This window comes from Pongo pygmaeus, chromosome 18 (genome assembly GCF_028885625.2).
Source record: "Pongo pygmaeus isolate AG05252 chromosome 18, NHGRI_mPonPyg2-v2.0_pri, whole genome shotgun sequence".
NCBI lineage: Eukaryota > Metazoa > Chordata > Mammalia > Primates > Hominidae > Pongo > Pongo pygmaeus.
The window spans coordinates 1,934,170-1,961,380 of record NC_072391.2 but is presented as its reverse complement, the minus strand read 5'-3'; the positions used below and the strand labels follow the sequence as shown (position 1 = coordinate 1,961,380).

General features: G+C 53.8%; 2 protein-coding genes across 5 annotated transcripts; one reads left to right on the top strand and one right to left on the bottom strand.

Annotated features, from left to right (window-relative positions):
- Nucleotides 1-3,327: 3,327 nt before the first annotated feature.
- Nucleotides 3,328-5,004, bottom strand: FAHD1 (fumarylacetoacetate hydrolase domain containing 1). The gene has a single exon (XM_054454724.2). The coding sequence runs from the start codon at nt 5,002-5,004 to the stop codon at nt 4,330-4,332; it is 675 nt and encodes a 224-aa protein (XP_054310699.1). The 3' UTR covers nt 3,328-4,329.
- Nucleotides 5,005-5,393: 389 nt separating this feature from the next.
- HAGH (hydroxyacylglutathione hydrolase) lies at nt 5,394-21,257 on the top strand. Of its 4 annotated transcripts, XM_063654642.1 has the most exons (10): nt 5,420-5,522; nt 5,632-5,727; nt 9,179-9,354; nt 9,854-9,918; nt 12,253-12,370; nt 13,056-13,164; nt 15,009-15,112; nt 15,288-15,389; nt 20,523-20,602; nt 20,980-21,257. In XM_063654642.1, the coding sequence occupies exons 3-10, from the start codon at nt 9,250-9,252 to the stop codon at nt 21,077-21,079; spliced, it is 783 nt and encodes a 260-aa protein (XP_063510712.1). In that variant the 5' UTR covers nt 5,420-5,522; nt 5,632-5,727; nt 9,179-9,249; the 3' UTR covers nt 21,080-21,257. The 4 variants fall into 4 exon arrangements, with proteins under 4 accessions (XP_054310696.1, XP_054310698.1, XP_063510711.1 ...); XM_054454721.1 differs by lacking the exon at nt 5,632-5,727 and having other exon boundaries at nt 5,394-5,522; XM_054454723.1 differs by lacking the exons at nt 5,632-5,727; nt 13,056-13,164; nt 20,980-21,257 and having other exon boundaries at nt 5,394-5,522; nt 20,523-20,595.
- The last annotated feature ends 5,954 nt before the right edge of the window (nt 21,258-27,211 follow it).

Below are 27,211 nucleotides of genomic sequence, written 5' to 3'. Positions count from 1 at the left end.
TTGCAGTGAGCTGAGATCGCGCCACTGCACTCCAGCCTGGGCAACAGAGCAAGACTTTGTCTCAAAAAAAAAAAAAAAAAAAAAAAAAAGAATGACCATAGCCATGATGCCCAGCGTTAGCTGGGGTGTCGGTGTAAAGGTATTCTTAAACAGTCTTGTCAAGTGCAACATGGTAGTTTTTTTCCCTCTGCAGTTTGGCAAAAAGTGTCAAAATTCCAAAGTGCAAACCATTTCATTGATTTCACTTCTAAGACTTCCCTAAGGAAACAAACAAGTGCCAATGATGTAGAGCAGCGGCCCAAACTTTTTGGCACCTGGGAATGGTTTCGTGGAAGACAGTTTTTCCACGGATTGCTGGGTCGGGGGGCGGGGGTGGTTTCAGGATGAAACAGTTCCACCTCAGATCCAGGCATTAGATTCTCATAAGGAGTGTGCAACCTAGAACCCTTGCATGTGCAGTTTACAATAGGGTTCATGCTCCTGTGAGAATCTAATGCCACCACTGATCTGACGGGAAGCAGAACTCAGGCGGGAATGCTCACTTGCCTCCTACTGTGTGGCTCCGTTCGTAACAGGCCACGGGCTGGTAGTGGTCAGTGGCCTGGAGGTCGGGGGACCCTTGCTGTAGAGTATATGGAGGATGCTCCTTGCGTCATTGTTTCTAATAGCAGAGCATCTGAAACGTGTGCAACCTGTTGGGGATGCTCCACCCAGAATCTCTTCACTTGCTGAAGTCCCTCAGCTTCTATGAGGGTCAGAAAATTACCTGAGGAAGCTATGGAAGGGGCGGGGAGAGCAGATTCTGGTGCCAACAGACTCCTTGCTCCAGAGCTTCCCCTTGGGTTCACCAGCTGACTGAAGCTGATATCCAGCCCAGAGACCACTTTCTTCCTTGGAGTTTGCTCCCTGCCCTTTCTGCTTCATTACACTTGTCTTCTCCTGAGAGCACTCCTTCAGCAAATCACGGGAACAAGAATCCCCATCTTAGGCTGTGCTTCTGGGGTACATGATCTAAGATACAGCCATTAAAAAGGGGTACCTGTACTTATATTCACTGACCTGGAAATATGTTCGTAATATATTAAGTGGATGTGTAATACTCATTTTTTTTATAAAAGCCCAATGAACATGGTTTAAAAACACAACAGAAGAACAAATGTCAAACCATATATTCTGTACAGACTAATACACTGTGGAATTATTTTCTTAAGTGTGATAATGGTCTCATTTCCATGTAGGAGAATATCCTGATTCTTAGGAGATGTATGCTGAAAGGGCGGAGTCTTTCTGCAGTCACCATCCCGACACATTTCCAAAATATGGGTGTGTGTGTGTGTGTGTGTGTGTGTGTGTGTGTGTGTGTGTGTGTGTCTATATATATCTATATAGAGAGAGAGAGGTGCATGTGTGCATATATACACATATATGGTGGGGAGGAAGGGAGAGACATAGGACCAGAGGACAAACATAGTGAATGCTGGTAATTGTTGAAACTATTAAAGGGCATATGGAATTCATTGTATTGGTTTTTCAACTTTTTCATAGGTTTAAATGTATTCAAAATGTGGAAAAATGTTATCTTCTGAATGCTAGGATTACTATGATTTTAGCAATATCAGGAATTGTCGGACTTGGTGTCTCTGTTTTTGATTCTTGCATCTAAGGACTTTGTGTGCCCACACCTGCAACGCTGATGTCGATGTTTGTGACAAAGCTTGTTCTACCACTGTGGTGAGCACTGACCCCAGGGGCACTGTACTCGGTGCTGGCTTGTGCCACCTACTAGGGCTGCATGTGAGCACTGCTTCTGCTTTATGCCTTTGACTTTAATAGTCTGTCAACTTGGTAGCGGTATCTCAGCTGAACCGTGTACCTGGTAGCTAGACTAATAATACACTTCCAGCATGAGCACACCCTTTGATCCAACTCTTCCACTTATGGGAACCTAGCCAAAGGAAAAAACAGCACATGTGCTGATACTACTAGCAAATCATTAGAGACAATCTCAAGGTCCAAAAATGGAGGCTTGACTTCAGAATCTTATGCAATCCATGAAAATTGTACTGCAGAAATGTGTCAGCTAACAAGGAAAAAGATGGTCACAATATACAGTGAAATAAGCAAGTTAAATAATTGTATGGTATAGCCGGGCGCGGTGGCTCATGCCTGTAATCCCAGCATTTTGGGACGCCCAGGCGGGTGGATCACTTGAGGTCAGGAGTTCGAGACCAGCTTACTAACATGGGGAAACCCTGTCTCTATTAAAAATACAAAATTAGCCGGGTGTGGTGGCGCATGCCTGTAATCCCAGCTACTTGGGAGGCTGAGGCAGGAGAATCACTTGAACCTGGGAGGCAGAGGTTGCAGTGAGCCGAGATTGCGCCACTGCACTCCAGCCTGGGCAACAAGAGTTAAACGCCATCTCAAAAAAAAAAAAAAAAAGAAAAAAAAAAGAAAATGGTATGGTATGAGCAAACTCTATTTAAAAAATTACAATTATATCCACACACTTGGAAGAACTTGCACTAAATGCTTAACTTTGGCTGTCTCTGGGTAGATGAAATTTTTGGTGTTTTGTTCTAATTGCTAATCTCTATTTTCTGACTCTTCTGTAATTACATGCATTGCCAAGCAATGAAAAAAATAATACTAAAAGTAGTTAAGATAGCATGATATTTAATAAAGAAATCAAATTATGGCACTTCCTCATACTAAATTATAATTTAAGCATGGGGTTGCAACATACCTAAATGTCTGATTCTTCTTACGTATCTACTTACAAGATGCAGCCCGCATTGTGGTCAAAACTTCAGGTTCTGGTCTTGGGGGAGCTGGGTTACATCTTGGCTCTGCCACTAAGCTGAGTGACTTTAGCCAGCTTTCCTAGCCTCTAGATCTGTCTTCATCTGAGTAATGGGGATGCTTGACATGATGCCTAATAGTATTGTGTTCAATAAATGGTGACCATTATTACTAAATTAGATGTCCTAGGCTTTCTTCAAGGGGCCAGCAGATGATGTGAACACTAACAGGAACTCTTGCCAAAGCCCAAAGGACTCCTCCAGGCATTGATAGCTATGCTGTGCATCTTGCCTGGATTTTGTTTCAGAGAAGGGTGCAGGCAAGAGCAAAAAAAGCAGTCCCAGGCTATTCAACTTCCACAAAGCCTCCTTATCTCCGGTTGGGAAGTACAGTTGCTGATTAACTCTGTTAACACAGCATAGTGCTCAGAAGGCCAAAGGTCAAAGACTAAGGTCTAAAGCCCCACAAGGAGGAAATATCCCTCCTCGTCATTACTGGGGGGAAAAAATTACACTTGTAAGCCACTTAGAAGGGAGCACCTTTATTTGGAAAACAATAATTTCAAAATCATCTCCCGAACTCAGAATCGATGGGTCTGGGTAGATACCCTAAGTAAACAGGTGAAATCTTCATTAATTGTTCACTTATTAAGTAAAATTTTAAATTAACTGATTATGTACAGGAGTGTTTTTCACATTTCCTGATAAGAATCACTTGGAATGCTCTGTAAACACAGCTTCACTGGAGATTAATCCTATCAAATTGATTCAGCGAGTCTGGGATGGGTCAGTAATTTGGAAGTTTTTATTTTTACAAATGCTTCCTGATGATGACCAAGTCCAAGAAAATTTGGTAAACAACGGAAAGTTATCTGGAACATAACTTTCAGTTTTCTCTGCAGTTTTAAAGTGTTGAACTACTGATCATCCTAGAGATAACCCACTGAAAAGTCTTCTCTAATCCAGTTTTACAAAAGGAAACTCTTTTTAACATTTGGTTTGATAAAATGTTTTCCGAAGAAATACTTTACTTTGGCTGTTTTCATTTCTGGCCCATCCGTTCCACTTCACGTTTTCTTGAAGAGTCCATCTTCTATGAGTTGAAGCATAGCAATCTAATCATTTTTAAAATAAATGGTTTCTTTTTTTTTTTTTTTTGAGACGGAGTCTCGCTGTTGCCCAGGAGTACAGTGGCGCAATCTCAGCTCACTGCAAGCTCCGCCTCCCGGGTTCAAGTGATTCTCCTGCCTCAGCCTCCAGAGTAGCTGGGACTACAGGCGCCCGCCACCACGCCCGGCTAATTTTTTGTATTTTTAGTAGAGACGGGGTTTCACCGTGTTAGCCAGGATGGTCTCGATCTCCTGACCTCGTGATCCGCCCGCCTCGGCCTCCCAAAGTGCTGGGATTACAGGCGTGAGCCACCGCGTCCGGCCAATAAATGGTTTCTTATTAAAGGATTGTGACATTTAACAGCCGTTGCTTGCTCTTGTCTTGCTCCCTTCTCTCTCGAAACTTGTTAAGAAATAACTCAATATTCTGGCTTTTCCACTTTAAATCTCATACTGACCAGTCCGTGTATGCCAGCCTCGATCTCATCGTTTTCTTTAACCGGTCCAACTCCCTTTGGCGTCCCAGTCAAGATAATATCTCCTTCTTCCAAGGTTATGATCTTAGAAACATAGCTGATGATGTAGGGGATGGAAAAAATCATGGAGGATGTCTCACCCTCCTGTCTGAGTTCGCCGTTGACCTTGAGCCAGAGCTTCAGCTTGTGAGGGTCAGGGATCTTCTCCTTGGGCACGAACGCACTGACCGGGCAGGACGCCGTGAAGCTCTTCGCCAGAGTCCAGGGCAGCCCCTTCTTCTTGCACTCGTCCTGCACGTCCCGGGCGGTCATATCCAGGCACAGGGCATAGCCGCCCACGTAGTCCATGGCCGCGGCCTCGGGGACTGCGCGGCAGCGCCTGCCCATCACCACGCCCAGCTCCAGCTCGTGGTGCAGGTTGCGAGTGTACGCGGGCATGAGGATGGGCGAGCCCTCGGGCGCGTAGGCCGTGGACGGCTTCAGGAACAGCACGGGCTCGCTCAACACCGCGCTGCGCATCTCCCTGACGTGGTCCGCGTAGTTCCTCCCCACGCAGACGATGTTCTTTCCCCACTCCCAGAAGCGGGACAATGGCCTGGAGGCTGCCATGATTCCCATCAAGTGCCGCTATAGTCACGTGGGCTGGGCCGGTCAGCTGATGCCTACGGCATCCCGGAGAGGACCAATTGCCTCGGAACGCTGTCCTCCGCAGCGACAGCCCGTTCCACCTCGCGATCTGCCGGATACCCGGGCGGCGCGGCGCTCGGCCTCCAGGGATCGGCTGTGCGGTGCCAAAAAAGAGGCGGAGCCTCGCGGCACAGCTCTCCCGGCGCAGTTCTCGGGCCGCCGCCGCCGCTCCCAGGCCCGTCTCCCGGCCCGTGGCAGTCGGGGCTCGCGTAGAAAACAAGTTGAGCGCGAGCGCGTTGATTGGTTGGCGGACAGGGCGAGGTGAACGCTGATTGGCTGAGGGCAGCACAAGGCGGGCGCTGATTGGCTGCGACGCGCCGACGCCGGTGTTTTGCAGCCCCGGGCAGCCCGGCAGTCCAGCCCGGCCCGGGTCATGGTGCTGGGCCGCGGACTGCTCGGCCGCCGCAGCCTTGCCGCGCTGGGAGCCGCCTGCGTCCGCCGAGGCCTGGGTGGGTGCGGCGGGGCGGTGCGGGCCGGGGGACGCGGGCCTGGCGGGGCGGGCAGCGGGCGGCGCCGGGCCGTCGTTTGGCGACCGCTGACGCGGTTTCTGTTGCGCAGGTGCCTGAGGCCGCGCTGCCCGGCTCGAGCGGAGGCGGCGCAGGCGCTAAGGCGGGCGCGGAGCGGGCGCGGGGCCGCGGGTGCGGAAAGCGCTAGGTAAGCAGGGCCAGGCCTGCGTCCGCCGCGGCCTCCATGCTCGGGCTGGGCCGGCCGCGCCCCTGACGCCTCCAGGGCATCGCGTCCTGCCCGGGCCGTCGCCGAGGAGAGCCTGAGGCGCGGCTCTGAGGCGCAGCGGGCAGGGCCCCGGGACGTCCGGCCCACCCCGCACCTGCTGCCCCGCTGCAAGGACCGCGCTCTCGCGGCGCCACTTGCGGTGGTGGAGCTGCCCGCCCGGCGCCGGAGCCCGCCTGTCTGGGGACCCGGCGTGTCATTCGCCCGAGGTGGTGGCGAGGCCGGGCCGGGCCAGCGCCCCGGGCGGGTGCGCAGCGCAGGGCACTGGGCGGGCGGAGGCGCAGGCGGGGAAGCGTCGCTGGCGGTTTCCAGATCTCGCCGAAAGCTGTCAAGGCTTTGCAGGGGATAGAATGTCGCCATTGCTAAGGAAAGGACGTGGATTTTGAGGTCCTCAGAATTACAGTTTTAGGGACATTCATAAGGGTCCAGGCAGAGAGTTCCAGCGGGACTGTGTGCATCGCGAGGGCCTGCGTGTCCCATTCTAAGGGAGGACCCAGCCCCCGTATTTGGTGCCGCCCAGTTCAAGGGAAGCAAGATGCTGTGAAACTTCCTGATTTAAAAAAGAAGTGCAGTGACGTACGCCTGTCATCCCAGCACTTTGGGAGGCCGAGGCGGGAGGATTGCTTGAGTCCGGGAGTTCCAGACCAGCCTGGCAACATGTTGAGACCTCATCTCTACAAAAACTAAACAAAATCAGCCGGGTGTGGTGGCACACAACTGTAGTCTCAGTCACTTTGGAGGCTGAGGTGGGAGGATCGCTTGAGTCCAGGAGGTCGAGGCTGCGGTGACCCGTGATCACACCACTGCACTGTAGCCTAGGGGACAGAGTGAGACCATATCTCAATTTTTTTTTTTTTTTTTGGGCCAAACCAAATATGTTTCTGGGCTTGGCCCAGGCCCCAGGCTGCAGGTCCTTGACCTGTTTGTACAAAGTATTACAGTTACAAAACAGCAAGCCGGGAACATTTTCCAGGCAGTGTTGGGCTGAGTGATATGAAAAGGGAATAAGGTTTCTGCTGGTGCTGGCACCAGCTGCGTCTTTCCTCAGAAATAAAGGCACCTCCCTGGGTTGTCAGCTTCTTCAGGAGGCTGTGATGGTCCCCAGGGGAGGCTGAGCACCAGTTGTAAATGACATTTTCTTCACCTGGACAGTGCAGTGGCCAATCTTGGCTCACTGCAACCTCTGCCTCCTGGGCTCAAGCGAGTCTCCTGCCTCAGCCTCCTGAGTAGCTGGGACTACAGGCACTCACCAACACGCCCGGCTGATTTTTGTATTTTAGTAGAGAAGGGGTTTCACCGTGTTGGCCAGGCTGGTCTCTTAACTCCTGACCTCAAGTGATCCGCCTGCCTCGGCCTCCCAAAGTGCTGGGATTACAGGCATGAGCCACCACACGTGGGCAGTATTTTTGTTTGTAATGTTCTGCTCCTTGTTTGTAATGGAACTCCTTTCCAGGAGGACGCCCGGCACTCAGGAAATTCTGTCGCAACCCTTCTGCACCCCACCTGCAGCCCCCAGCACCCACACTCTGCTTGGTGTGCTCCTTGGGCTGGGGTGGTACTGAGGCTAAGGGGAAGGAGAATATCGCAGGAAGCTGCTCATATAGAAATCTCGGTATTATTGTTCCTGAGAATGATCTGGAAAATGCCCAGCTGGTTGCCAGGCAGGTAATAGGATATCTTTGTGCAGTGATTGAAACTATAGTTTGGGCAGTTTCCCCGGCTGTGGAAATAAGGTCGGATTCTGCATTTCGATGGGCCCTGGAGACGCGTGTGTCTGTCAGTTGGTGGCTGCTGCCCATTTCTGGATCCCTTTTGGGAGAAGCCCCTGCTGTGGCACCTACCCCAGGACTGCACTGTCCTCTGCCACCTTCTGTGGTTTCTTCCCCGTGTAGAGCGGAACTGAAGGTATTGTTGGGGACCCCCATGTATTTTTAGATTTAGTAGGAGTTTCATGGCTGAAAATATTTTTGCATTAGTTGACTGGGTGGCAGACACTTTTGTCCCTTGGTCACCCACTCCTCCCAGCTCCTGGGCCCCTGTGGCAGAGTCCTTTGGGTCAGTTGGATGGTGGTTTTGTGTCCTCCACACTTGAATCTGGGGCAGTTGTGGCCAACTTTCTGTCTCAAAGGAACTGCTGAATTTTGTGCATATCTCACATTCGTGCTGTTCAAGAGCAAGTATTGGTTTTTTTTTTTTTTTTTTTTTTTTGAGACAGTCTCACTCTGTTGCCCAGGCTGGAGTGCAGTAGGGCGATCTTGGCTCACTGCAACTTTTACCTCCCAGATTCAAGCGATTCTCCTGCCTCAGCCTGCCGTCAAGTATTGGTTCTTTCTGGCTAGAGGTTGAGAAGGGCTGTGAGTAACTGCATGGAACGCAGGCTCGCTTAGTCAGTGGTGGCAGCACAGCTTGCTGGAGGGCAGATGGCCAGGCTGGGGCACCCCCAGTCTGCGTTCCCTTCTTCACGTTCTGTCCCTGAGTCCAGGGTGTGAATACCCCAGAACTGGCAGTGGTTTGCCTCACAGTCACAAGCTGGCCATCCTGTCCTTTTAGAGTTCTCAAAAAAGAAAATAGAGATCATAAGTCTGAAACAATTGATTTCTGTGAATGTGAGCATGAGTCAGTTCCTGTGTTCTCCTTAGGGATATATGAAGATATTCCTTTTTTTTTTTTTTTAGGGAACAGGTTATTGTCTTGTCACCCGGGCTGGAGTGCAGTGGCACAGTCAGCTCACTGCAGCCTCGAGCTCCTGGGCTCAAGTGATCCTCCTGCCTCAGCCTCCGGAGTAGCTGGGACCACAGGCATGTACCACCATGCCTGGCTAATTTTTAAATTTGTAAAGACAAGGTCTTGGCCGGGCGTGGTGGCTCACACCTGTAATCCCAGCACTTTGGGAGGCTGAGGCGGGCAGATCACAAGGTCAGGAGATCGAGACCGTCCTGGCTAACACCATTAAACCCCGTCTCTACTAAAAAATACAAAAAATTAGCCGGGTATGGTGGCGGGCGTCTGTAGTCCCAGCTACTCAGGAGGCTGAGGCAGGAGAATGGCGTGAACCTGGGAGGCGGAGCTTGCAGTGAGCTGAGATCACGCCACTGCACTCCAGCCTGGGTGACAGAGCGAGACTCCGTCTCAAAAAAAAAAAAAAAAAAGGACAAGGTCTTGCTATGTTGCCCAGGCTGGTCTCAAACTCCGGCCCTCAAGCAGTCCTCCCACGTCAGTCTCTTAAAGCGCTGGAATTCCCGGCAAGAACCACCATACCTGGCCAGAATATTCCTTTTCAAAGGAACCTAGAAAGGTTGGGAAGCACTGCAGCTTGCGCGTCCTGTCGTGGAGGGCCTGGTGCGGACGCCTGCTGAGTTGTGCTCTGTGTCTGCAGGTCCAGCCCTGCTGGGAGTTCTCTTCCACCACACAGATTTGCGGAAGAATCTGACCGTGGACGAGGGCACCATGAAGGTGGAGGTGCTGCCTGCCCTGACCGACAACTACATGTACCTGGTCATCGATGATGAGACCAAGGAGGCTGCCATCGTGGACCCGGTGCAGCCCCAGAAGGTGCGCATGGCTGTGCCCGGCTCCCCCGCCCTCGTCACCCAGCTCGGAGTCCTCACCCCTGATGGGTTTCCTAACCGCAGTGTCCTTGCAACTTTGCCTAAGCTAAATGGAAATTAGTCTCCGGCCACTCTGTTAACAGGGCCCCAAGAAGGGTGGAGGCAAGAGGCAGTGACACAGAAAGCGCTGTGGCGTAAAATCCCGGGCACTTGACTCTTCTTGGGGGCTTTCTGCCCCTCCACGCTGCCTCTGGGGGTGGTGCCCTCAGAGCTAGAGGGGCTTGGAGCGGTCGTAGGTGGTTGCAAGAGTGTCAGGCTGAGCAGGAAGGAGAAGGTGCTTTCACCGGCTCTCCTGGAGCACGGCAAGCCGGCAGGGTCAGGACGGGCCACGTCAGCAGCCCCTCATGGCGTGTCCTGGGTTCCGCTGGGCACCCTACCATGTAGGCCGGCGGGCCAGGCCTAGGAGTGTGACAGGCCTTTGTCCTTCCCCGGGGCCACTGCAGGTCGTGGACGCGGCGAGAAAGCACGGGGTGAAACTGACCACAGTGCTCACCACCCACCACCACTGGTAAGTGCCGGCGCCACGGGGGCCCGCGTGTCACCTGGGGGTGTGGCACCTGGCTCACTTCTCGCCCTGGTGGGTTTAGGGACATCAAGGCCTGTCTCCCCAGACGGCTCTGTCTGCTTTGTGAGGACAGGCCCCCAGCAGACTTCTGAGAAAGACCCGGGACTCACTGTAGTCCCCAAGGGGCAAGTCTGGTGCTCAGTGACTCTGAGGCCCCGAGGGTGAGGGGAGAAGGCTACAGCCTTACCCTCAGGCCCCACCCCCCTGCTCTCTCCTGGGCCATGTGGGCTTGTGCCTTGGCACGGTGGCCTCAATGTTGGGGAGGAAATGAGTCTACAGGTGAGTGTTTTTCTAAAAAAAAAACAAGCAGCCGGCCGGGCACGGTGGCTCATGCCTGTAATCCCAGCACTTTGGGAGGCTGAGGTAGTTGGGTCACTTGAGGTCAGGACCAGCCTGGCCAACGCGTTGAAACGTAGTCTCTACCGAAAATACAAAAATTAACTGGGTGTGGTGGCGGGCGCCTGTAATCTCAGCTACTCGGGAGACTGAAGCAGGAGAATCACTTGAACCTGGGAGGCGGAGGTTGCAGTGAGCCAGGATCGTGGCATTGCACTCCAGCCTGGGTGACAGAGCGAGACTCCGTCTCAAAAAAAAACAAAGACAAGCAGCCATATCTGGAGAAGTTGGGTTTTAAACAATCCTTGAAAATGGATGAATAAAATGCCCTGTCTGGGTTCTAGGGCTGGCATTGCCTGCTCAAGGCCCTTGTTCGGCTTTTGGAAATTTTTGAGGCTCTTCAAAGCTAGAGAGACTTACTTCTTTTTGCCAAGCAAGTGCCCGAGGGCAACCGGCACCTTTCTCCTGAGTCAGTACCCGTCTGGCACTGCCCTAGGGCCTCTCAGCTGTGGCTTCCCTAGCCTCTGTGTTGGGGTGAAATGAAGCCTTTCGTCCTCTCCTTGGTGGTGGGAGCTGTGTGCTGGTGGCTTGGTCAGGGTTTGATGGAAGTGTCACGGTTCACATGCAGCTGGACTCAGGCCTGGAGAGTCTCAGGCTCTGTGAGTCGGGCCCCACGAGCCTCTTCAGGGTCATCAGAGGTGTCTGTGCAGGGACCTGGGCTTGAAGGGCGGTGCCTGCAGCCTCCCTGGCCCTTGTCGTGTGTGGCTGAGCTGCTGTCTCTCAGCACATTCGCCTGCCTGTCGGTGCGAGGCCCCTGCCGCCACCATGCCTCCTCCTGGGGACCCTGGTGGTGGCCTCCATGTGGCTGCCTGGTGCATCACAGCTTGCTGCAGCTCCCTGCCTCTCCCGGCTTCGCCGCAGACGTCTCTTTCTAACACTCTGGTGCTTTTTAGTTCCCTGGCCCCTCTAACGTGCATGCCGGCAGGTGAAGTCCTAAGCCAGGCCCTAGCTTCAGCGGGGTGGGGTTTGCTCACCGATGGTGGGTGGTGATGGGCAGACCAAGGCCTGTGGTGCCGCGCCCTCTTTAAGGGTGGGAGGGGCAGAGGGCAGCGGCCACCACTCCACCCTGTTATCTTGGGGCCCAGTGGTGCCAGGGTAGGCGGTTTCTGTTGTGGTCGCTGGAGTTTTCACAGGAGGCACACGAAGGAGTTTGTGATATCATGTGAGGCTCGGGAAGGGCCCCTTCAACCGCCCCTTTCTGAAATGCGGGTCAGGCAGGTTCCCCTGGGGAAACCTGGGCACGCAGGAGGCACCTCCACCTGCTGGAGCTGGCCCAGGCTGGCTTCCCCTGCAGACAGACCGTGTCTAGGGCCAGCTGCTCATCCCAGACGCACCCCAGGTGATTCCTATGCTGAACAGTTTGACCTCCTGCCAGAGTGTCGGGTCACAAACTGGGCAGCACATCAGGATCACCTGGGGGCCTTCAAAAATCAAAAATCCACCCTCAGGCCCCTCCCCAGACCCACTGCACCTGGACAAGAAATCCACCCCAGGCCTCTCCCCAGCCCCACTGCACCAGGACAAGAAAATCACCCCCAGACCACGCCCCAGACCCACTGCACCAGGACAAGAAAATCACCCCCAGACCACGCCCCAGCCCCACTGCACCAGGACAAGAAAATCACCCCCAGACCACGCCCCAGCCCCACTGCACCAGGATGTGGGGGTGGGAACCAGGTGGTGCTTTGTGAAGACGTCTAGGTGGTAACCCCAGGCCCCCACGCTCGGAACCCTGGCCACAAGATCATCCAGGTGTCTGTGATTTGCTTCCTCAGCTTCCTTTGTGAGTGCAAAATAAGCGTCTCGTTTGACCAGGGTTTAAGAGCAGCAGGCAGCCCCCTCAGCTCAGCAGGCAGCCCACGTCTCCTGTTTGACTTCCAGGGACCATGCTGGCGGGAATGAGAAACTGGTCAAGCTGGAGTCGGGACTGAAGGTGTACGGGGGTGATGACCGTATCGGGGCCCTGACGCACAAAATCACTCACCTGTCCACGCTGCAGGTAAGGAGTGAGCCCTGGAGGTGCTCCAACGTGGCCCTGCCAGGAGCGTGAGGTGGGGGGTGGTCCCTCCCCACTTTCTCTCTGCTCCCTTACCCCAGTGACCCGGGAGTGCTCTCAGTGGTCCTCTGCGGCAGCGTGGATGGTCTTCTCTGTCTAGGCACAAGGAGAGGAGTGTGCAAAACGTGGCTGTGTGCGGGGCTGTGAAGCAGGGCTCTGAGACCCTGGGGAGTGGGCCATGTAGGCAGGGTCTTGGTGCGAGAGCGCAGCACACAGGTGGGAGGGCGCTGAGAGGGGGTCTTCAGCCTTTTTGAAGGTGTGAACATTTTTGAAGTGAAGAATTGGGGCAGATGGGGACAGAGGAAAACAAAAGGCCACGTGTGGGAAGGAAAGCCGTCTTTCCTAGCCAGATACCAAGCGTGGATTTGACCCAGTTTTGAAGGAGAAAACAAAACAAGCCCCTTGGTTTTTTACACGCAAGCGCTCGTTCCAGGGCGGCCCCGCACTTGGGGCGCACCCATGGAGTGAGTGAGTCCCCCAGTCTCGTGGCGGGGAGCACCTGCCCCACCTTCACGGGCATTTCCCTTGGAGGTGAGGAGGCCCCGTAGGGCCCAGGCGGCACGCCGTGACCCCGGGAGACGTTCTCCAGGGTGTCTGGGAGCACGCGTGGTCGACTGCTTTGTTTAAGGTGGGGTCTCTCAACGTCAAGTGCCTGGCGACACCGTGCCACACTTCAGGACACATCTGTTACTTCGTGAGCAAGCCCGGAGGCTCGGAGCCCCCTGCTGTGTTCACAGGTGCGTGTTCAGGTGTCGGTGGGGGCGGGGGTTCTTCGTGAAGACCCTGTATCTCCTGCCAGGCAGGCTCACGGGGCAGCTTCGTGGCCTTCTCTGTTGCCCCGGTGTGAGGGGGCTCGGGGTGGGTGCTGGGGAGCCTCGTGGTGGGGCTGGCTGATTCCTCCCATGATGGGTTTGGATCGTGGTCTGGAAGGAAGTTACGCCTGCAGCAAGGGCTGTGCTGGCGGAGACTGCTGGACAGCGGGGGTCCTGGCGGGTCCCACGGGAAAGGAGTCACTTTCTTCCAGCAGGGCGAGGGGTGGCTCAGCCCTGGGGCCGTGTTCCTTGCTGCCGTAGTGTGGACTCAGGGACCTGTACCAGTTTAGGGGCCCTGCCTGCCTCCCAGGGTGGTTGCAGACCCCTGGAGCCACCTGTGGAGGTCATATGGCCGGGGGACGGCCTCACTGTAGGCGGGGCCCTTCATGGCTGCCGCCTTCTAAGGCAGTGTGGAGGCTGCTGGTGGCGGGGGCTGCCTCCCGTGCTTGTTACTGTCGCCTCGTCCTGACTGGCCTCACAGTTCGGGGTTTCACCCAGTGACTCAATGTGGGCCTTGTACGGCTGGGAGGCCTCCTGGTGGGAGGTGGCAGCCCCAGCCTTGAGCCCAGGTGGGAGTGACCCAGGGCCATACTCGGACCTCTGGGTGGAGTCAAACCAGGGGTGCAGGGAGGAGGTGTGGCCGGGGAGCCCCAGAGGAGGGCAGAGGGCGTGGCGGGAGGGACGGGCACCTCGCTGTGAGGGATAAGGCGCTTTCCAGCTGCGGCATGCAGGACTGGGGGATGAGCCTGGGTAGTGCCGCTGTGGGAGGGATGGAGTTGGGGACCTCAGATTTAGGATTCTTCTCAGGGCAGCGAGCACTGAGGCCCTGGGTCTCACCTGTGCCTCCTGGGCTGTGTGCCTGGCGCAAGGACAGCCCCGTGGAGCAGAAGCCCCAGGCCCCAAGTTCTGTCTGCCCTGCCCTTCCGTATCCCTGGGGACTCCATGGCCTCTTGCTGGTCCTGAGACTCGAGGTCTAGGGCCCTTCAGGGGACCAGGCTCCCCACCGTCCATTCCCATCTCTCGTGCCCAGGAGGACTCCTGGCCTTGGCCCGTGCCCAGCACCGCTGCATGCTTCTCTGCCCCGGGCGGTGAGGAGAAGTGGGGCGGCCTCCGCTGTGCTGGGTGCTGGGCACCCTCCTCTCAGGGGATGGCCCTGTTTCTGGGGCCGATGGCCGTGTGGGGTCAGCGAGGCCAGGACAGCCACGAAGCAGCAAGAGGAGGGCAAGCGGGGACAGAGGCCTGGGCAGTGATGGGGTGGGGATGCCGTCCTGAGGCCGAGGCTGGAAGGAGCCTGGGTGCGCCTGAGGTGCCCAGCGGTGTCGGCCGCATCTTCCGCCAGGGGTGAGAGGTGGTCCCGGTCAGCTCAGCCGGGGTGGTGAGACCTTGGGCACAGGGTGGCGCTGGCTGCTGGGGCCAAGGGAAGATGGGAGCCAGGCATGGGCCTGAGAGGGGCTGCTGGGTGTTCGGGGAGAGGGCTGGGTCTGTGAGGGTCTCAGAGCCACAGCTGGTGGGACTGGGGCAGTGAGGGAGGAGTGACTTGGGTTTCGGGTCTGCACGGCCAGTCGGGTGGTTGGACTGTCAGCTGAGACTTGGAAGGAGGTGTGGGAGCCGGAATGCAGGGGGGCTGAGTCTGGGCAGCCGTGGCCGGAGGGCAGCCAGGGTTCGGGGCCTGGGCCTTGCTGGTGAGTGTCACCCTGCTCCTGGCCCCCTCCTGAGTCCCAGCCACCAGCCTTGAGTGGCCCCCACCTCGTGGCTGTCCTTGTTTCCAGGTGACACCTTGTTTGTGGCTGGCTGCGGGAAGTTCTATGAAGGGACTGCGGATGAGATGTGTAAAGCTCTGCTGGAGGTCTTGGGCCGGCTCCCCCCGGACACAGTAGGCAGCGCCTCCCTGCAGGCCGGGGTGTGGGAGGCCTCAACCAGGGCGGGGCTGCTCTCCCTCCTGGCACCCACTCACCGGACACCCCCCCCGGGGGCATCCAGATCCTGTCCCTGAGGACTTCCACAGGTGGTAACAGCCTTCCGAGCTCACCTGTCACCTCTCTCCTCAGAGAGTCTACTGTGGCCACGAGTACACCATCAACAACCTCAAGTTTGCGCGCCACGTGGAGCCCGGCAATGCCGCCATCCAGGAGAAGCTGGCCTGGGCCAAAGTGAGTGGGGCCGTCACTGCACAGTGCCTTCCTGTGGGTTGCTCAGGGCCGCTGTGCACAGCGGGGTCGCCAGAGTGGGTAGACACTCACACCTCCGAGCCCAGAGAGCAGGCCTGGGATTCAGGCCAGTGTGGCCCAGCTCGCCCTGCACGGCGAACCCAGGGGTTCTATCGAGATCCCTCTGCCTCGGAGGGTCTGGAGTAGGCCTCAGATGCTGCGTGTCTAAAAGTGCCCAGCCTGTTCCCACATTCTGAGCAGTAGCGTCAGGCTGGCACCACGTGGCTCTGCTGGCTCTCCAGGCCACAGAACGTGGCTCTGTGTCCAAAGGACTCTCATCTCCACCATGGCCTCCCAAAGTGCTGGGATTATAGGCGTGAGCCACCACGCCTGGCTGAGATATATATTTAAAAGATGTTTTTCTCTCCCAGCTCATGGCCTGCCTTTTCATTTTCTTAACATTGTCTTCTTTCTGGAAAATAGTTTATAGTTTTGGTGAAGTTCCATTTACTTATTTTTTGTTTGTTTCTTTTTTTTTCTTTTTTTGAGATGGAGTTTCACTCTTGTTGCCCAGACTGGAGTGCAGTGGTGCGATCTCAGCTCACCGCAACCTCCACCTCCCAGGTTCAAGTGATTCTCCTGCCTCAGCCTCCCGAGTAGCTGGGATTACAGGCATGCACCACCACGCCCAGCTAATTTTGTATTTTTAGTAGAGATGGGGTTTCTCCATGTTGATCAGGCTGGACTGGAACTCCTGACCTCAGGTGATCCGCCCACCTTGGGCTCCCAGAGTGCTGGGATTACAGATGTGAGCCACTGCACCTGGCCTACTCATTTTTTCTTTTATGTTTCTTGTGCCCTTTCTAAGATATCTTTGCATACCCCTAGCTCACAAAGACTCTCCTGTGTTTCTTCCTAGAAGTTTTAAAGTCTTAGCTTTTATATTTACAAACAATTTACAGCGTTCCCTTTCAAGATGGTGTTTGTGTGTGGTGCGAGGTGAGGGTGGAGGTTCACCCTCTCGCAGTGTGATCCCGACGTGTTCAGTGCTGTCTGTCGAAGGACTGTCCTTTCCTCCCTGGATTGCCTTGGCACCTTTCTGAAAAGAATGGACCCTCTATGCCCGAGTCTGCTTCTGGTCTCTGCTCTGTTTCGTTGGTCTCTATGACTTGCCATGGTGTCCAAGGACAGCACCTTGATGACTGTAGCTCTATGCTGAGTCTTGGCATCAGTATGTGTAAATCCTCCAATGTTCTTTTCCAAAATGGTTTTAGTTGTTTTAAGCCTTTTGCATTTCCGTTTTTAGAATCATCTTGTGAACTTCTACCAGAAAAGCTAGCTTGGCTTCTGATTGGGACTGTTGTGATAACTGATGTGGAGAGAATTGCGATCTTAACATGGAGTGTTTCTGTGAGCTTTCCATCTATTAAAGTCTTTAGCTTTTCTCAGCAGTGTTTTGGAATTTGCATGTTCAAGGTCTTGCACGTGTTACTAAATGGGTCCCTAAGCACTTCTGGTCATGATTATTTGTTGATACTAATTAGAAATACAGTGGATGCATATTTTTAACTTCCTGGGTGTCTTAGTCTGTGTGGTGTTGCTATAAAGGAATACTTGAGGCTGGGTAATTTATAAAAGGAGGTTTATGTGGCTCATGGTTATGCAGGCTATATAAGCAGCATGGCCTGGGCGTCTGCACCTGGTGAGGCCTCAGGCTGCTTCTGCTCATGGCAGATGGGGAAAGGAGCTGGTGGGTTTCGTGAAGCATGTGGCCAGAGGAAGGAGAGTGGGGGAGGCACAAGGTTCTTTTAAACAACCAGATCCTGTGGGAACTAACAGCAAAAACTCGCACTTGGAGCAGGGCACCAAGCCGTTCACAAGGGATTCCCCCCATGATCCAAACACCTCTATTAATTGGGGATCAGATTTCAGCATGCATTTGGAGGGATGGACATCCCAGCTGCAGCCCTGTGCGAACACCCAGGAGAAGGGAGTGGCTGGGCTGGACGGGAGGTGTGTTTGACTTTTAAAGAAACTGCCAAACTCCCCTTCCCCGGTGCTTGTGGTGTTTGTTTTCCTGCCCGGAAGGCGTGGGCGCACCAGCTGGTCTGTGTCCTCTTGGCACGCGGCGGAGCTAGCCTTTTGGAAGGAGGTGCTGGAGCCCAGTCCCTGGTGAGACGCCGCCTCCTGCAGAGCTCCTCCCATTCCACAGCCTCTGGTTTTCTTAGCAGTATCTTTTCAGCAAACATTTTTAATTTTGATGAAGTCCGATAGATTCTTCTATGCTTCGTTCTTTTTTGTTTTCCATCTAAGAAATCTTTGCTTATCCCAAGGTCAAAAAATTTTCTCCTGTATTTTCTTTTTGGAATTTGTATAGTTTTAAAATTTAGATCAGTATGAACTCCCACCCCCTAAATGTCTGCTGGATCTGTAATGATATTCCTGCTTTCATTCCTGATTTTGACAATTTGTGCTTTTTTTTTTTTTTTTTTTTTTTTTTTTTTTTTGGAGACAGCGTTTCGCTCTTGCTGCCCAGGCTGGAGTGCAATGGCGCAATCTCGGCTTACCGCACCCTCTGCCTCCCGGGTTCAAGTGATTCTCATGTCTCAGCCTCCCAAGTAGCTGGGATTACAGGCATGTGCCACCATGCCTGGGTAATTTTGATATTTTTAGTAGAGATGGGGTTTTACCAGTTGGCCAGGATGGTCTCAAACTCCTGACCTCGTGATCTGCCTGCCTCAGCCTCCCCAAGTGCTGGGATTACAGGCGTGAGCCACTGTGCCTGGCCTGTCATTTTTTTTTGTTTGTTTAGGGAGAGACAGCGTCTTGCTCTGCCGCCCAGGCTAGAGTGCAGTGGCACAATCTCGGCTCACTACAACCTCCGCCTCCTGGGTTCAGGCGATTCTGCTGCCTCAGCCTCCCGGAGCTGGGACTACAGGCCTGTGCCATCATGCCTGGTTAATTTTTGTATTTTTGGTAGAGGGGGGGTTTCACCATGTTGCCTAGGCTGGTCTCGAACTTCTGGGCTCAAGTGATCCTCCTGCCTTGGCCTCCCAAAGTGCTGGGATTACAGGCATGTGCCACCACGCCTGGCCTCATTCTTTTTAATAGGTGTAAAATATACTGTTGCGTGGGTGTCACCCATAAATCATTTTACCAATCCCAGTAGGAGGGACGTTGAGAGTTTTCAACTCCTTTTGGACCCTGGAGTCCAGAACCCACATGAGGTGGAGCTCTTCTGAGCTGTGCTGCAAGGACTGACCTTATTTTTATTTTTTTGAGGCAGAGTCTCACTCTGTCACCCAGGCTGGAGTGCAGTGGTACGATCTCGGCTCACTACTGCAGCCTCTGCCTCCTGGGTTCAAGCAATTCTCCTGCCTCAGCCTCCCAAGTAGCTGGAATTACAGACATGTGCCACCACGTCTGGCTAATTTGTGTATTTTTAGTAGAGACGGGGTTTCACCATGTTGGCCAGGCCGGTCTCACACTACTGACCTCAGGTGATCCACCTGCCTCGGCTTCCCCCAGTGCTGGGATTACAGCATGAGCCACTGTGCCCGGCCTGTCGTTCTTTCTTTGGGAGACAGTGTTTTGCTCTGCTGCCCAGGCTGGAGTGCAGTGGCGTGGTCTTGGCTCACTGCAGCCTCCACCTCCTGGGTTCAAGTGATTCTCCTGCCTCAGCCTCCTGAGTAGCTGGGATTACAGGTGCCCGCCACCACACCCGGCTGATTTTTTGTATTTTAGTAGAGATGGGGTTTTACCGTGTTGCTCAGGCTAGTCTCAAACTCCTGAGTTCAGGCAATCTGCCCACCTCGGCCTCCCGAAGTGTTAGGATTACAGGTGTGAGCCACTGCGCTTGGCTGACTGACCTTATTTTTGTCTTTAAATGCTTCGTACTTTGTAGGAAAAATAGCTAGAACATTAAAATTCGTTTTAATAGGTAACCCAAAAGCTTATGACAATTTGTACTTCCTCTGTTTTAAAGTTATCCTTGGAAGTGTTAACTTTTCTTCCCTCATAGGAGGTAGAGGGAGATTTCTTAGGATTGAGAATGTTGGTGGGAACACAGGGAATATTTTAAAACATTCTCAGATTCTTTTCACCAGAAGGGAAGAACAGATTAGTGAGAAACCATCTTGGCATCTGCCAGACCCCCGCTCGGTGGAGCTCTACCAGCTGAAGAGTCACTCACTGACACCACTGCCCATAGAGGGTGGGGACCCTTGGGGGTGAGGCGCGGTGGTCTTGAGTCTGTGTGGGCACCAGCAGCTTCTGTCAGAGCTCTGCCCTGAGGCCCTCCTGGTACGGCTGCGGTAGAAGGTCCAGGGCTGCGTGGAGACCCTGCTGTTGCCGCCCTGTGTTTTCCTGCTAACTGTTGTCCCCGTGGCTGGGTTTGCATTCTCCCCCCGCCCCCACCCCATCTGCCTTGGTCAGTGTTGGTCAGAAGGGAGACCATCTCCGTCTCGAGTGGAGGTGACCAGCTGCCTGCCTGGAGGGGCTCGGGTGGCCTCCCCTGCTGCTGGTCCCCGTGCTTGCTGTGAGGGTGCAGCTGTGGTGGTTTCTGTGTCTCCTGCATTATTCTCACCTCCATAACGTGAAATGTAAACCATGTGAATGAAAACGAAGCTCCGTCCCTGTTGTCCTCTCCACGCTGGTGCGGGAAGGCGGATGTGTGGCTCATCCTGGACATTGGCTTCTCTTCCCTCTTCCACACGCACACACCCGCCGGGCTCTGCTCACCTTGCCTTCTCAGTCAGTCGGGCGGTGTCCTAAGGTTACCAGGAGGTGTTCTGAAGCATCTTTTTTGAGACGTGATGTCGCTGTCACCCAGGCTGGAGGGCAGTAGCACAGTCTTGGCTCACTGTAGCCTCGACCTGTGCTCAAGCGATCCTCCCACCTCAGCCCCCCGAGTAGCTGGGACCACAGGTGCCCGCCACCACGCCCGGCTAGTTTTTTGTATTTTTAGTAGACACAGGGTCTCGCCATGTTGTCCAGGCTGGTCTCAAACTCCAGGGCTCAAGTGATCCATCTGCCTTAGCCTCCCAAAGTGCTGGGATCACACGGGGGTGTGAGCCCCCGTGCCTGGTCTGCCATCCTGTGAAGTTCCCGTGATAAAGTGGCGCGTTTCTCTTGCAGGAGAAGTACAGCATCGGGGAGCCCACAGTGCCATCCACCCTGGCAGAGGAGTTTACCTACAACCCCTTCATGAGAGTGAGGTGAGGCCCAGGGCAGGTGGTGGGCACGGGCCCCTCCCCTCTGGCAGTCCCACTGCTACACACACAGCGGGTACGTCCGAGACCCCAGATGGCTGAGGCTGCCCTGGGGAGCTGTCGCAGGTGCAGCCGCAGAGCCCGAGCACGCTATTTGAGGGGGGTCCGGCCTTTCCTGGCACCTTGGCCAGGGTGTGAGTCCTTCTGGACCCTGGAGTTCAGAACCTGTCAGAAGGGGAGTGGCTGCCGCCTCCCTGCCCTCCGTGTCCCCTTAGGGCTGGGCTCAACCAGGACGAGTCGCCTTCCTCGGCAGTGGCCCTGGCTCCTCGGGTGGGCATGGGCGTGGCTCGGCGCAGCCTGCAGCCCGGTGCTGGCCTCCGCAGGGAGAAGACGGTGCAGCAGCACGCGGGCGAGACGGACCCGGTGACCACCATGCGGGCCGTGCGCAGGGAGAAGGACCAGTTCAAGATGCCCCGGGACTGAGGCCGCCCTGCACCTTCAGCGGATTTGGGGATTAGGCTGTTTTAGGTAACTGGCTTTCCTGCTGGTCGTGCAGGAAATTCAGTCTTGATTTAACCTTAATTTTACAGCCCTTGGCTTGTGTTATCGGATGTTCTAATGCATATTTATAAGAGAAGTTTAAAAAGTATTTATTCCCATAGCTTCCACTTGCAGACTGTATTCTTCTGGCCTTGAGGCCTCCGCTTGTCCCCTCGGGCCTTCTTCCTCCTCCGTGAGCCACTGCAGTCCCCCCACCCACGCTTCAGGTCAGGACCCCGGTGAGGGGGGGCTCTGCCCCTGGGTTTCCTGGCTCTGTAGGAGAGGGGATGCCCGGGGTGCCCTGGGTTCTTCCGCCTTCCCTTTGCCGCCACCCCCACCCCGCCCCGGAGGAACTGACACCTTTCCCACCGTCACAATCTGTGTTGACATGAGATGAGTGGGCTCGGGCCCTTTGAGAGCAGAACCCCATCCCACCAGGGCTACGGGGTCTCCAGCATTGCTGCTGTCCTGGGCTGGGGAAGGTGGCTCGGTGTTTGTGCCCGAAGCAGGCAGGGGCTCCTCACCAAGTCTCCTGCCCATGCCTGGGGGCCCTGCCTCAGCTGGAGTGGCCGCTGTGGCTGCACCTGTGCTGTCTCCTGTCCTGAGCTCCCAGCATGGGGGTGGCCGGGGCTGCAGGAAACCCTGCCCCAGAGCCTCTGCCTCTTGGCAACGTGGCACTGGCACCACGCTCATCTCCACGCCCCATCCCGCCCTCGTCCCTTCACAGGCTGCCCTCACAGGTCTTCCTGGGGAATCCTGAGGGTTGGGATGGCACCCTGTCTTGTATCACCCCCGGACTCCTGTCTGGGCGTGAGCCGGTGCCTTTGCTGTGGCCTTTGCTGGGTGCTGATGCGATCATCAGACCCACTGCTGCGGTCAGTACCTTGCAGCCTGTGCTTGTGGTCTGATCTGCTCAGGCCCCCGGCAGGGAGAAGTGGCCATGTCTTCTTCCTGGAGGCGGCCAGATCACGCGACCTCCAGGCAGTGCTCCTGCTCGGCAGCACCCACCTGCCTCTGCTTGAGAAAGCACGAACCGCCCTCTGGGGAAGCAGCCAGCTGGGGAGTGCTCTCGGCCTGTGACCCCGGGAGAGCGGGGTAGGTGGCCACATGTCCTGCCCAGGCTCTGGGTGTGACTGGTGGCAGAGGGTCTATGAGGGAAGGGCAGGAGGAGGCAACCCCTAAGGTTAATCTCTAGGGCTAATCTGAAACTTAAGAAATGTATGAGGGCCGGGCACGGTGGCTCACGCCTGTAATCCCAGCATTTTGGGAGGCCGAGGTGGGTGGATCACGAGGTCAGGAGATTGAGACCATCCTGGATAACACGGTGAAACCCCGTCTCTACTAAACATACAAAAAATTAGGTGTGGTGGGCGCCTGTAGTCCTGGCTACTCGGGAGGCTAAGGCAGGAGTGGTGTGAACCCAGGAAGCGGAGCTTGCAGTGAGCCGAGATAGCGCCACTGCACTCCAGCCTGGGCGATGAATGAGACTCTGTCTCAAAACAAAACAAAACAAAACAAAAAAACAGTCGTCTTCGACCAGGCGCAGTGGCTCATGCCTGTAATCCCAGCACTTTGGGAGGCTAAGGTGGGCAAATCACATGAGGTCAGGAGTTTGAGACCAGCCTGGCTAACATGGAGAAACCCGATCTCTACTAAAAATACAAAAATTAGCTGGGCATGGTGGCATGTGCCTGTAGTCCCAGCTACTTGGGAGGCTGAGGCACGAGAATCGCTTGAACGTGGGAGGCAGAGGTTGCAATGAGCCAAGATCATGCCATTGCACTCCAGCCTGAGTGACAGAGCGAGACTTTGTCTCAAAAAAGAAAAAAAGTACAATTCTACCTTAAATTAGAAAGAAGAACAAATGAAACCTAAAGAAAGATTAGAGAGGAAATTAGTAAACTAGAAAGCAGAAAAACCAAAAATTAGTTCCTTGAAAAGATCAACAAAATTGGCAAACTGTTAGCTAGACTACCAAAAGCATGAAAGAGGGGACATCACTACCAATCCTACACAAATGAACAGGACTTGGCCAGGCGCAGTGGCTTATACCTGTAATCCTAGCACTTTGGGAGGCCGAGGTGGGTGGATCACGAGGTCAGGAGATCCAGACTCATCCTGGCTAACATGGTGAAACCCCGTCTCTAGTAAAAATACAAAAAATTAGCTGGGCGTGGTGGCGGGTGCCTGTAGTCCCAGCTACTCGGGAGGCTGAGGCAGGAGAATGGCGTGAACCCGGGAGGTGGAGCTTGCAGTGAGCCGAGATCGCACCACTGCACTCCAGCCTGGGCAAAAGAGCAAGACTCTGTCTCAAAAAAAAAAAAAAAAAAAAAAAATGAACAAGACTTGGAATACTAGGAAAACTGTACCAACAACAAATTAGGTGAAACTGACAAACTCCCAGAGGGACACAAATCACTTAAATTGACTCAGAAATAGAAAATCTGAATAGACCTATAACAAGAAATTATAGTAATGAAAGTCCTGAGTCTTCCTACAGAAAGCCTGTGCCACGTGGTTGCCACTGTGTACTGTCAATAACACCAACCATTCACAATCTTCAGAATGTGGAGGGCGAGACACGCCCATCTGAGTCTTAAGAGGCTAAAGGCAGCGAAAGGCATCATGATCCCCGCCCCCAGCCCACAGAACAATGTCCATCATGAACACAGACATAAAGATCCTTAACAAAATATCAGCAACCCAAACTCGGCAACATCATACACCATGACCACGTGGGTTTATCACAGCAAAGTGAGGTTGCTTAAACATCTACAAAGCACTTAACATCATAAGCCACATTAATAGAAAAACAGATGCCTGTAATCCCAGCACTTTGGGAGGCTGAGGTGGGCGGATTGCTTGAGCCCAGGAGTTCAAGACTAGCCTGGGCAATATAGCGAAACCCTGTCTCTACCAAAATAAACCAAAAAAAATAAAAAACCAAAAATTAGCCAGGCATGGGAGTGCATGCTTGTGGTCTCAGCTACTCACAAGGCTGAAACCAGAGGATCATTTGTGCCCAGGAGGCACAAGTTCAGTGAGCTGAGATCGTGCCACTGCACTCTAGCCTGGGCAACACAGCCAGAGCCTGTTTCCAAAAAAAAAAAAAAAAAAAAAAAAGCACCCACGAGATCCATCTCAATCAACGCAGAAAAAGCACAGGACAAAAGTCCCACACCTGTTCTTGATAAAGAATCTCACAACCCAGGAACAGAAGGGGAAGTCCCCAGCTAGAAAAGGCCGTCTGTGTTAGGTTCCAGTTGCTGCTGGGATAGGTTACTGCCACCTCAGTGATTTAAAACAACACAAGTTTAGGCCAGGTGTGGCTCACACCTGTCATCCCAACACTTTGGGAGGCTGAGGCGGGTGCATCACTTGAGGTCAGAAGTTCAAGACAAGCCCGGCCAACATGGTGAAACCCCATCTTTACTAAAAATACAAAAATTAGCCAGGTGTGGTGGCACATGCCTGTAATCTCAGCTACTTAGGAGGCTGGGACCAGAGAAGTGCCTGAACCCAGGAGGTGGAGGTTGCAGTGACCCGAGATTGCGCCACTGCACTTCCAGCTCGGGTGACAGAGCAATACTCCATCTCAAAGAAAAAAAAAAAAAACCCAAAAACCAAAACCCAGGTGTACCTTGTGGTTTGGAGGTCGGTAGTTTGACATGGGTCTCATGGACTAAAAGGAAGGTGTGGGCAGTGCTGCGTTCCCTGCAGAGGCCCTGGGGGAGGCTCTGTATCCCCATCCTTTCCACACGCACCCTTGGCTCGTGGCCCTTCCTGCCATCCTCAAAGCCAGCAACAGCAGGTCGAGTCCTCCGTGCCTCAAGGCAACTCCTCCTCTGCTTTTAAGGACCGCGCAATTCCCTAGGTTCACCTGGAAAAGCCATGCTACTCCGTTTTGGGGAACTGACCTGAAATTGGCACCTCCTCTTGGTGGTGTGGCCTCACATCATCCCAGGCCCAGGGGTTAAAATGTGGCCATCTTTGCGGTGAGCACTGTTCTGCCTCCCATAGCATCCGTGAGAAACACAGCTGGCAGCGTAATTCATGGTGGGTGACGATGGTTCCCTCCAAAGGCAGGAACAAGGCGTTTAATAAGATGCTAAAAATATATATATATTGGAAAGGAAAAGGTAAAAGTGTCTATTCATAGCACGAGGATCCTCTACAGAGCAAGGCCTATGGGACACACACAACCGGAACAAGTTCAGCTGGGCCCCGGGATCCAGAGTTAACAGATTCATCGCCTTTCTATAGACTACAAACAGTCCAAACAAAACTAAGATGCCATTCACTAGCATCGAAACTAGAACACACACTTAGGAACTACCTTGGTGAAGGAAACTGAAGATTTATACACTGAAAATACAAGACATTGCTGAGAGAAATGGAAAGACAGCCCACGTTCATTGGGTAGGAGACTCCTATTAAGATTTCTGTCTCCCCAAATGGGCCCATAGATACCATGCAGTCCCTATTAAGATCCCAGCAGGGGCCAGATGCGGGGGCTCACGCCTATAATTCCAGCACTTTGGGAGGCCAAGCACTTTGAGAGACCATTCTGGCTAACACGGTGAAACCCTGTCTCTACTAAAAATCCAAAAAAAAAAAAAAATTAGCTGGGTGTGGTGGTGGGCGCCTGTAGTCCCAGCTCCTCGAGAGGCTGAGACAGAATGGTGTGAACCCGGGAGGCGGAGCTTGCAGTGAGCCAAGATCGTGCCACTGCACTCCAGCCTGGGCAACAGAGCGAGACTCTGCAAAAAAAAAAAAAAAAAAAAAAAAAAAATTCCAGCAGGTATTTTGGAGAAAGTGACAAGCAGATTCTAAATTTATATGGAAATACAAGAATCTAGACAAGCCACAACAGGTTTGAAACATGATGAGTTGGAGGGCTCAGGCTGCCTGATTTCAAAACTCACTATAAAGTGTGAGTGGCAGGCCAGGCGTGGTGGCTCACACCTGTAATCCCAGCACTTTGGGAGGCCGAGGCGGGCAGATCACGAGGTCAGGAGTTCAAAACCAGCCTGGGCAATGTGGTGAAATCCCGTCTCTACTAAAAGTACAAAAATTAGCCAGCTGTGGTGGCGGGTGTCTGTAGTCCCAGCTACTCAGGAGGCTGAAGCAGAAGAACTGCTTGAACCCAAGAGGCAAAGGTTGCAGTGAGCTGAGATCATACCACTGCACTTCAGCCTGAGTGGCAGAGCAAGACTCTGTCTCCAAAAAAAAAAAAAAAGTGTGGGCCGGGCATGGTGGCTCACACCTGTAATCCCAGTACTTTGGGAGGCCAAGGTGGGTGGATCACCTGAGGTCAGGAGTTTGAGACCAGCCTGGCCAACATGGTGAAATCCTGTCTCTACTAAAAATACAAAATTTAGCTGGGTGTGGTGGTGCATGCCTGTAATCCCAGCTAATCGGGAGGCTGAGGCAGGAGGATCGCTTGAACCAGGAGGTGGAGGCTGCAGTGAGCTGAGATCGCGCCACTGCACTCCAGCCTGGGCCACAAGAGCGAGACTCCATCTCAAAAATAAAGTGTGACAGTGGTGCATGAAGATCAACGGGTCAGAGTCTAGAATAAATCCTTGTATTCATGGCCATCTGATTTTTCAACAAAGATGCCAAGACATTTCAGTTAGGAAAAGGAGAGTCTAACAGATGGTGTTGGGACAATTAGGTATCTGTGCAAGAAGTGACTCGAGACAGAGTAACTCAAAACAGATCACAGACCTAAATGCAATAGCTGAAGCCGTCAGACTTTCAGAAGCAGCTGCAGGAGAACATCTCTGCCATCTTGGGTTAGGCAAAGAGTTGTTAGAGGAAAGAAAAAATCAGTTGGAACTTGTCACAGTGAAAAACTTTTGTACTTTAAAAAGACAACTTTTTTTTTTTTTCTTTTTGAGATGAGGCTTTGCCCCGTTACCCAGGCTGGAGTGTAGTGGCACGACCATGGCTCACTGCAGCCTCAAGCAGTCCTCCAGATCCAGCCTCAGCCTCCCGAGTAGCTGGGACCACAGATGCATACCACCATGTGTGGCTAATTTTTGTATTTTTTGTAGAGATGGGGTCTTGCTG

What these genes read in the sequence shown, in the direction of transcription:
- FAHD1 (XM_054454724.2), bottom strand. Translation starts at nt 5,004, where the DNA reads ATGGGAATCATGGCAGCCTCCAGGCCATTGTCCCGCTTCTGGGAGTGG.
- HAGH (XM_063654641.1), top strand. Translation starts at nt 5,447, where the DNA reads ATGGTGCTGGGCCGCGGACTGCTCGGCCGCCGCAGCCTTGCCGCGCTG. An exon ending in CTCACCTGTCCACGCTGCAG is followed by an intron (nt 12,371 to 13,055) that starts GTAAGGAGTGAG and finishes GCTTTGTTTAAG; the next exon opens with GTGGGGTCTCTCAACGTCAA. An exon ending in GCCGGCTCCCCCCGGACACA is followed by an intron (nt 15,113 to 15,287) that starts GTAGGCAGCGCC and finishes CTCTCTCCTCAG; the next exon opens with AGAGTCTACTGTGGCCACGA.